Source organism: Lepus europaeus, chromosome X (assembly GCF_033115175.1).
Source record: "Lepus europaeus isolate LE1 chromosome X, mLepTim1.pri, whole genome shotgun sequence".
NCBI lineage: Eukaryota > Metazoa > Chordata > Mammalia > Lagomorpha > Leporidae > Lepus > Lepus europaeus.
This window is the reverse complement of record NC_084850.1, coordinates 1,821,070-1,831,211: the sequence shown is the minus strand read 5'-3', so window position 1 is coordinate 1,831,211 and position 10,142 is coordinate 1,821,070. Positions and strand designations below refer to the sequence as shown.

At 44.1% G+C, this 10,142-nt stretch overlaps 1 protein-coding gene across 2 annotated transcripts; it reads right to left on the bottom strand.

The window, feature by feature from the left end:
• Positions 1-6,610: 6,610 nt before the first annotated feature.
• CETN2 (centrin 2) lies at positions 6,611-10,041 on the bottom strand. 2 transcript variants are annotated; one of them, XM_062183229.1, is made up of 5 exons: positions 9,924-10,041; positions 8,897-9,055; positions 8,458-8,586; positions 7,661-7,798; positions 6,611-7,221 (listed from the first exon to the last, which is right to left on the bottom strand). In XM_062183229.1, exons 1-5 carry the CDS (start codon positions 9,924-9,926, stop codon positions 7,132-7,134), a joined length of 519 nt encoding a protein of 172 aa, XP_062039213.1. In that variant the 5' UTR covers positions 9,927-10,041; the 3' UTR covers positions 6,611-7,131. The 2 variants fall into 2 exon arrangements, with proteins under 2 accessions (XP_062039213.1, XP_062039212.1); XM_062183228.1 differs by lacking the exon at positions 9,924-10,041 and adding an exon at positions 9,598-9,726.
• Between the last annotated feature and the right edge of the window lie 101 nt (positions 10,042-10,142).

Genomic DNA, 10,142 nt, shown 5'->3' with positions numbered 1-10,142 from the left:
CCAACCAAATGCACATGTGTACACACACAACACACACACACAAACACACACACATTGCTATGGTACAATGCTATGGGTTTGCATATCTTTTTCTGTGCCCCAGTTGACAAAATCCAATTCCAGGACAATGCGTTTGAATGTTTTTTGGTTCATGAATTCTTTGGACAAATCTGGAAAAAAAAAAGTTGTCCACCTGCACATACCCACAAATTGTATATGGTATTTCGGGAGATGTTAAGAACTTGCTCAAGGTGATTCATGGATTCCTGAAGTCTAAGTGTCACAGGTTAGGAAGCACTCTTTCAAAGGTAAACCCCTGAATTCTAATGCTGGGATTAATGACGTAACTCCTGAACCTCATAGTTGAAGATTGCAGCCAAATTCTAAATTCATTCAACCAATATTTATTGAATAACTATCATCCATGGGCTAGCCCTGTTGTAATCCTGTTAAACCCTCACAACTGCCCTTGAGAAAGATTATATTGGTGTCCTTCTCCTCCTTGACAGATGAAGCCACTAAGGTGCCACCAAGGCTTTAGGTGTCTTGCTGCAGGCCATTTATTAATAAAAGTGGAGTCAGTAGTGGAACCCCAGAACTCCGCCCTGGAAACATTCTACAGCTGCCATAGATGCCTCTCACAAGCTTTGTGTCTGTTCTTTTACATAGCCATGTTCACACTGAAAGCATGTCTCTGAAATTCTACAGTATGTAGCAGGTGAGAGACAGCAACCCCCTCTCCCACCATCCTCCACTCATTCATCTTTTTTTAGGCTTTGCTGACTCCATTTTTAATCTTCAGCATGCCTTTTGGGTCTATTTGAGTGCATGTGCTAATATTTTCCAAAATCCAGCATCTCACAAGGAGATGGTCTCACGAGAGTCTATGTCAGCTCATTTCTCAGGAAAGCCACATCCAGTATCCATGGAAAAATGAGTTCCAAGTTCAGGGTTTTGTTTCCTTGGCATCACTGTATGCACTTCTGATCAGTAACTTGTGGGGACAGAGGAAGCTTTTCTGTAACAGAAAAGGATATATGAGTTTGCTAAAGCTGCTGTAACAAAGTACCACAAAGTGCAAGCTTAAAGGATAGAAACATATTGTTGAGCCCCTCATCTTGGAAAGGACGGTCATCTTTTCCTTGCATTCATACTATCTTCCTTCTGTGTGTCTGTCTCTGTGTCCAAATTTCCCCTTTCGATAAGGATACTGGTCTTTTTGACAAAGGCTCACCATCATGAAATAACTCTAACTTGAACACCTCTGTAAAGACTACTAGGTACTGGTGATTAGAACTCCAACACAGGGATTTTGGAGGACACAATCCATTAATAGCAAATAATTCTTGGAGGGGGGCAGATAGGAAAGGCACAAAATGCTAGAAAATTTTTTTTGAATTTTTATTTATTTGAACGGTAGAGAAACAGAGAGGAACACAGAGAGAAAGATAGGAAAAGGGACACAAGAGGGAGGGAAGAAGAGAAAGAGAGAAATCTCCCATCTACTGCTACATGTTTCAAATGCCCACAACAGCTGGGGTTGGGCCAGATTAAAGCCAGAAGCTCTGATTTTTTTAAAGATTTATTTATTTGAATGACATAGAGAGGAGACACACAGAGAGAAAGAGTTCTTTCATCCACTGATTCACTCCCCAGATGGCCACAATGGCTGCGACTCGACCACGCCAAAGCAGAAGCCTGGAACTCCAACTGGGTCTCCCACATGGGTGACAGAGGCCCAAATACTTGGACCATCTTTCACTGCCTTCCCTTGTGCATCAGCAGAGAGCTGGATTGGAAGTGGAGCAGCCAAGACTGAAACTGGTACTCTGCTATAGGATGCTGGTATCATAGGCAGCAGTTTAAGCTGCTACACCACAACACCAGCCCCATGTAGCCCAGTCTTAATCTGGGTTTCCCCCAAGGGTGGCAGAGACCCAAGTATTTAAGCCATCATCCACTACCTCCCATGGTGTGCATAAGCAGGAAGCTGGAATCAGAAGCAGAGCCAGGACTCTAACACACATGTTCACACTTCCCAAGTGGCATCTTATTAGGTATGTTAAACACCTGCATCTGCAGAACTTTTGAATGAGTTAATATAATCTTGCCATAGGATCAACAGACTTAGTAAATGAGCAAACCTGATTGTAGATGAAGTACTGTGCCAGACACAAAGCATGACTATGGACAAATCAAAGGCACACCTGTGCTGTTCCCTTGAGAACTGCTCAGCATAGATGGGTGGCTTCAGTAAGCTCATGGAACAAGCAAACTATTTTGATTGCACACATTCAGAAATGCAAACATGCCACTTTATTCTCTTTTAATGAGACTTAATAAAGTAACCACTCAAATGAACTATCATTCCAACAGTGCCCTCACCTGGTGGCCTTTTCCAAGGGTCCACAACCCCATCAGGAGTCTCCTCACTGTGGCTTCCACTCCATCATGCCCCAGGGCTATTGGAGACCACAACCTCTTGGGCACCAAGAAAATACAGCTTAAACCACTGCTGTACTCAAGATAATTTGGGGGTGATGCCTGGGGTTCTGTGTCTTGTCACTCCATCAAATGGGAAGAGACATACATAACTGCAAGGCTGCTGTCTCCAAGTATTCCAGCTCAGAAGTCCTCTCTACTCTCAACAAAAGTTTTCTGGAATGAAGGAGCTCTGAAAGAGAAGTTTCATAAGGGCAACACGGATTTCAGGGGAATGATGGGGAAACAATATTTCAAGGGAGGCAATGCTGGAGGCCTGAGTACTTACATAGACATCTACTATACGCCAAAGGTAACATACATAGGCACTTTTTAAAAACAGTGTGTCCAGCTAAGGGGAAAAAAAGAAAAACAGGCTTATTGATGGACAGTGATCAGCAGTGTCCAAGAGTGGTATTGTGGCTCTAGATGAGGTTATGAAAGGAGCTATCATTCATTGTGCATTCAACAGACACCAAGCCCTACAGTAGGTACCTGATATTTGTTAGCTCACTTTGCGCTAACTGTACCCATTTTTTAGATGAACAAGCTAAAGCTTGAGAAAGTTAAGCCTCCCCATCCCACCCCAAGGACACAGCTGCCAAGTAGAAGAGTTGGGGTTTGAACTAGGTGTGAGTGAGTCTAAAGCCCATGCCCATTCCCTGAGCAAGGTAATGGCATGAGAAAGATGACATCACTGATTGCCTTGGAAAAACCCAGACAGGAAGGTCAGCTAGGGGGACTGAGGTAGTAGGCTTCAGAAGTGTAAAAGGAAATGGTGGATCAGAGTGCCTAGCATAGGGAAAGTCTTGTTGACTAGAAGTTCTGGGCAAAGAAGAGAAAGGAAATTAAAATGCCATCAAGTCTCAAAACTGTAGCAATGTAAAGATTCTACTCATATCAATGAAAAGATAAGGTGAAAGGCAGGGTAAAAGGAAGGCTTGGAAGACAGGAAAACTAAGAATGCAGTCAGTGGAGAAAAAGCTAAAGAAGATGACTTGAGTTCCAGATACATCAAGTGTTGATGGTTATGTTCTTAGAAATGGGCCCACAGCCCCTTAGCAATTTGGATGGCTGCTGCTAATGACTTGGGCACCAAATGGGTCCATCATTTCCCAGAAGAACACATGAGGGTGGTGTTTCTGCTTTACAATTGCATTCTAAAAAGACCAATTTTACTACAATTGAAGATGCAGCCCAGGATATAGGATGGTGGACTGAACAAACTGAGACACAAGACCTGGCCTAGAGGAAGGAGCAACTTGCTGTAAGATGTTTATCCTGGTGGTGATGGAGGGCTCAAAAAGCATACTTTCTGGACTGTGGGGGAACTGTGTGGATGAGCACCATCCAGGCTGTTTTCTATGGTATAGTTGAGGAAGTCACAAGTGTCATAAAACTGCCATTTTTTATGTAGTGGTCATTCAAGTATGCTGTCAAAATTCCAGTATTTGAAAATGTTACAAAACCATATAGTTGAACAGTCCTTGCATACATATGTCATTGAAAGCCACAGCTCCCCTAAGCAGGATCCAGGTCACAGGAAGAGCTGACCTGGGATTGAGTTTCCAAGTTAGCCAAAAGATAACCCAAGGTTTGGGCACTTGGCGTTGTGTTGTTCCAGCATTTTACAGATCAGATTGAAAGCCAGGGGATGGTGAAGATGACCCCAGCTGTGAACCACACAGTCCCTGGAAGCCCTGGGTATAACATCATGCTCTAACTGTAAGACTTCCTGAAAAGCCAAGAAAAATGGTCAGACACATGTTCTTCCTTGCCTTCCTGGTGAGCATTGAACTTACAAAATCAAAACAGCCCCAAACAGAGAATTTTAAACCCAACAGGACAATGAAGCGACCTCAAAACAGCCCCTGGGGAAGTCAGCCTACATTCAGCCCTTCACTGTTCTGCCAACGTTCTGTTTCCACCTCCTTTCTTTAGACAACTTCCTTAGATTCTACTCATCTCAAGCCCGAGTGTCGACTGACAAATTTAGCTATTCACAACAGTTCTAACACTTTGAAATAAAAGAGGCACTAATGCACTGGATAGTTTTTTCAAGAAAATTTGAGTTCATCCTTAAAAGTTTTAAGGAAGCGCATAAGGCCCAACACGAACTGACCTCTACTGCCTCTACCTCTGTTTTTATTTTGCCCTGAAAATATTTCCAAAGGAGTTAATTAGCTCCACCTAGTATTCCACAATGTATACATATTGCAAAACATCATGTTGAACACAGTAAATATATACAATTTTTACTTGTCAATAAAACTTTTTTAAAAAAAATGCTTTTCAGGGCTACTGTTTACAGTAAAATGGGAGGCAGGGCCAATCTTGTCCTTCATTTCCAATACTGCATGTCTTTTATCAGGTCATGTGCCTGTTGGTAGAAAACAGCAACAGGACATCTTTCCAACACCTCATTTTTTTTAAAGATTTATTTTATTTATTTCAAAGACAGAGTTACAGAGAAAGGTAGAGACAGAGAGGTCTTCCATCCGCTGGTTCACTCCTCAGGTGGCTGCAACGGCCAGAGCTGTGCTGATCCAAAGCCAGGAGCTTCTTCCGGGTCCCCCACATGAGTGCAGGGGCCCAAGGACTTGGGCCATCTCCCACTGCTTTCCCAGCCATAGCAGAGAGCTGGATTGAAGTGGAGCAGCCGGGTCTCGAACCGGCACCCATATGGGATGCCAGCACTTCAGGCCAGGGCATTAACCCACTGCGCCACAGTGCCGGCCCCACAACACCTCATTCTTCACCATCCACCATAAAGCCAGGCCCTGAAGTTTCTATTACAGCCCAGCAATTCTGAGTCAAGCAACTCTGTTCTCTCCATGGCATCTAGAGTAGTTGGCTCCAAATTGCTGGCCAGGAGGTGCTAAAGGTCATGAAGAACCCAGGTGTGAGACCAGTTTGGGTTCTTTCCCCTCAGTATTTCTCAAAAAGCAGTCCCTCTGCACGAGACATGTCTGCGTGACACAGTAAAGCCCACACCCTGGGCACCTGAGGCCTCCAAGATGCCAGGGTGTGGGGATGCTGCCCAGGTGGAGTTGGCAGTTGAAATACATACAGAAGGCCCAGTGAACTGGAATTTCAGATCAACAATGAGTAAACACCACAAAGTGCAAAAGGGATACACTTACACTAAAAAAAGTACTGATCAGTGGCCGGCGCCGTGGCTCAACAGGCTAATCCTCTGCCTAGCGGCGCCGGCACACCGGGTTCTAGTCCCGGTCGGGGCACCGATCCTGTCCCGGTTGCCCCTCTATCAGGCCAGCTCTCTGCTGTGGCCAGGGAGTGCAGTGGAGGATGGCCCAGGTCCTTGGGCCCTGTACCCCATGGAGACCAGAAGCACCTGGCTCCTGCCTTTGAATCAGTGCGGTGCGCCGGCTGCAGCGGCCATTGGAGGGTAAACCAACGGCAAAAAGGAAGACCTTTCTCTCTGTCTCTCTCTCTCACTGTCTACTCTGCCTGTCAAAAAAAAATAAAATAAAATAAAGTACTGATCAGAAATTCAAAGGTACCCAGGTGTTCTCTTTCCATTAGTTAAATCAGGCAACCCTATCTCCAGGGGGCTAAGATGCCCCCAAAAGTTTAAAAGCCCTTTCCCACCCTTTCTACATGTGGGTAACTGAGCATCCCATCATTGTTATTCATTTTCCATTCCCATTCTTGCTACCTACCTGGAGCAGAGACTTTAATGCCATCTACCAGGGTTCCTCTTGCAGGAATCCTGTGAGAGGCCAAGAGGGCAACTGTCAGGACACACAGCTCAACCCAACTTCAAGGGACAATGGACACTGCAAGCAATTAAACTCACCAGAGATTAGCTGCATCTGGCCTGTCACAGCAAACTGGCTCTCCTCAACAAGATTCTTTTTTCCAGACTTATACTTTGTCAAAATTCTTTGCAGGGCATCATTTAAGCTTAGGAGAAATGGAAAGTCTATGAGTTTTACAAACTCATGGATTTCCAAAGCAAGAAACAATCCATACCAGGAAATTAGCAAAGGACTATTCTGGTTTTGTCCATAAGGTTGTAAGTTTTGTATGTACCAAGCTGCCTTCAATGATACCTTAGAAGATGAACTCACAGTCAAGGATAAAGAACTCATCCTTAAACAAAAGCTCAGACTAAGAAAGGTTTTATTTTTAAGACAAAACAAATAGCATTAACATACATCCAAATGCCAATGCAAGAGTTCACTGGGTTTTATAAAATAGAAGATTACACTCTGGTATCAACTAGAAACTAGAACCACTGAAAAACGACCAGTGCTTCTGGTGACATGGGTACAACATGTGCTTGTCTAAGAAGTCATTCAGTGTGCATCTCTGTGAAATATATGACAAGAGCGAAGCAATGCAAGGCAAAATGGAAGGTGGGCAATGCTTTAAGACCCTTTTCTCCGCTCCAATGTGCTCTTATTCTGCTTTGGAGAACTCAAGTAATCAGCAGGTCATTTTACAAAGAGTTTGAGTATCAAAGAACACTTTAAAAGTCTGAAATAGATTAGAGGCCATAACTAAAATTATGTAGGGAGGTCAATGTGGGAGAAAATAGTTTGTGTTCTCAAAAGCCAGATTTTACACAATGGCAGGCACTAAATCTAGTTAGGTGTGCTTGCAGTAGAAAAGACGACATGGATCTTAGTAGAGGCTGGTCTTTTTCATGATGCGCAGGAACTCTTGCTCATTGACTTCTCCATCTCCATCTCGATCAGCTTCATCAATCATTTCCTGCATGACAGTAAAGATTCAGAGAACATTAATTCATAAAATAAACAAAAAGGTGACTACATCATAGGCTTTTAACATTGCTGCGTGAATAGACAATTGTAGTCTACTCAATACATTATAATAACTTGGCTCTTGAAGAGTCATTGGAAAACCAAGTCATATTTTGTCATACATGTCACCTGGAAGGAAGTTTGAAGGTCTTGACCAGAAGGACTCCCAAAACCTAAAACAGTAAATAAAACTGTACACACACGCATTTTTCTGGAAGCAGGGTCATAGGATTGTCAGTATCAAAGGAAAGTTACGTTGTTAGCAAAGGGGCCAAAGAACAGTACCTTTCATCCAAAGAGGTTTTCCCACCAGGGAAAAATCAAAAGCAGAGAAGTCTCAGAGGGCTCAACAGTGGGAATTCACCGTTCCAGCCCCACACATGACAAACCTGTAGCTCCTCATCTGTCAGGTTCTCGCCCAACTCCTTGGCCACGCGTTTCAGATTTTTGAATGATATCTTTCCAGTTTCATCATCATCGAAGAGCTTGAAAGCTTTCAGAATTTCTTCTTTGGTATCTTTCTCAGACTTAACAAGTAGAACATAAAATGCATTATCAGGAAAACACTATGGTTACCCATGTTCCATAGCCCTACCTCTGCCCAGTCCCCCCCTCATTTACAACAATACAAGCTAAGAAGACAAAGGACAGAATTAGAGGCAGCTGCCGAGACACCTAGTGAACCTGACACTGCACATTGGCATGCTAAGCCCTGGTATTTTGCTGTGTTCTCCTTTCTCCTGTTCAGAGTTTGCTCTAGTTCAAATGCCAAGGAGGGACTTCCAGGGGAATCAACTTCTTAGATTCATTCCCTAACCCTCCACCTTGCATTTAAAAATTAATGGTGTTTACAGTTTTTCTATTTGGGTTTATCACAGATATATCAGTTGGAAAAACAGTGAAAAACGACACTGTTGCTACTTTACAAAGGGTGAAATGACTTCATTAGTTTGTGACCTTGAAGAAAGCCAATAAGAATTTAGGCTAATTCTCAGTCAAAAATACTATCTTTTATCAGATGAATTCTCCAATCTTTGTCAATTTTTCTCCAATTAAGTCATTTTCACATCTAGACTAGATAGATAGACTTTATCACTATTTTAAAATTATTTTTGCATTTACTCTAGATAGACATTATCTATCACTATGAGCAAAAACATGTTAATGGGCATCTCAACCAGCTTACCATCTTCTGAGTCATCACAGTCAAAAAGTCACTAAAGTTCATTTTTCCAGTGCCTTCCTTATCAATTTCACTTATCATTTTCTTGATTTCTTCTTTCTTGGGTTCAAACCCCAGAGCTCTCATTGCCACCTGTAAGGAAACAGGAATGTCTCAATATGCATATCTGAACCTAGCAGGAGCAAAAATAATTGTTGAGAATATGAAGCCAGCATCTATTATAATAATGGTAAAATGACTACAGAATAACCATTGATGTAACTGACCTTTGTTATAAATTTTATTTAGTAACACTTGGCATAATAAAAGACAGGAAAAGAGAGCACAAAAATTCCAGCCCTGTTAGTTTTTACAGGAAGGAGAGGGCAAAAGGGGTAGAGTTGTGACAGAGAAAGGGTAAGGAAGAGGCAGAGGTAGTATAGCAAGAACATGTAGGGCTTACCTTAAGTTCTTTAACATCTATGGTCCCAGTTCCATCAGCATCAAAGAGATCAAAAGCTTCCCTGATTTCTTGTTTCTGCTCTTCAGTAAGCTCAGGCTTAGGACTCATCCTTTTCCGCTGGGCACTAGATGTTATGTTTCCCTTCTTAAAGTTAGAGGCCTGTAGAAATTATCCGAATACATGAGCACACTGTTATGTAATACAGTCCATAGTTACAGACACTGCTATCTCTTTTAAAACTAATTTATACCAACCAATTCCCAATTTCTGCTTAACAAGAGATAAGGGGTTTATTGGAAAGAATGAAACTTCCCGTGAAGCGCTCTCCCTCCCTTTTCTTTAGTGTTTTTAGAAGCAAAGAGATCCCTTGTTCTTCTGATACATCACTCTGAGGCAGTTAGCTAAGGAAGTGACTGTAGATAACTCAAGTGAGTACTGCCTTCCCTGAACGCAGGGATCCTGGCTCCAAAAACAACCCCTCGCGGTACTCGACTTCCCAAGAGGTACTCTGACTTTCCAATTACTTCTGCCCGTATCAAATAGTAAAACTTAATCTATTTGGCACCTTCATACCCTCCCCAAGATGCTCAAAGCATCTCCGGAATGCCCCATATTTAAATTGTAAAATACAAGTTAACAATCAGAACATAACAAAGCTTCTCCCAGGTGAGGGAAGTTTGGCACAGAGAGGAGGCCAAGACCTGAAAGGGCCAGGATCTGAGAGGGGTTGGGCCCTCTTCTTTGCCTAGGGAGACCCCGAGGCGGGTAGAGAAAGCCAGGGGGACCCGAGGGATGGGTAAGGGCCCGCTGTGCATGACGGGGAGGCTAGAGCGAAGCGCAGGCCCAGCGGGGTGGCTGGCGTGTCTACTCTACCCTTCCGGGAAACTACTCAAAGGAAGGATCAGTGCACCAAAGCTGAGCAAGGTGCAAGAGAGTCAGTGTGGTGTGGCGGGGCCGCGGCCGGGGCCGGGGCCCGAGAAGGACTCAGTCCCTGGGTGCAAGGCCGGACTGGGGAGCCAGCACTCACCATAGCCGACGCACTCCGCAGCCCGTTGTTACGGCAACCTACGTACACACCGACTCGGCGCCATTCCCACCGCCCCGCGCGCGCGGCCCCGCTCCCTGTTGGCCGCCGGCTCACCTCCGGCGCTCCCCATTGGTCTACGTCTGGAGTGGGTAGGGCTAACCTCACAAAGCCCGGGCCCAGACGGGGGGCGGTGCGCTGGGAGGGCGAGACCTGCTCTCA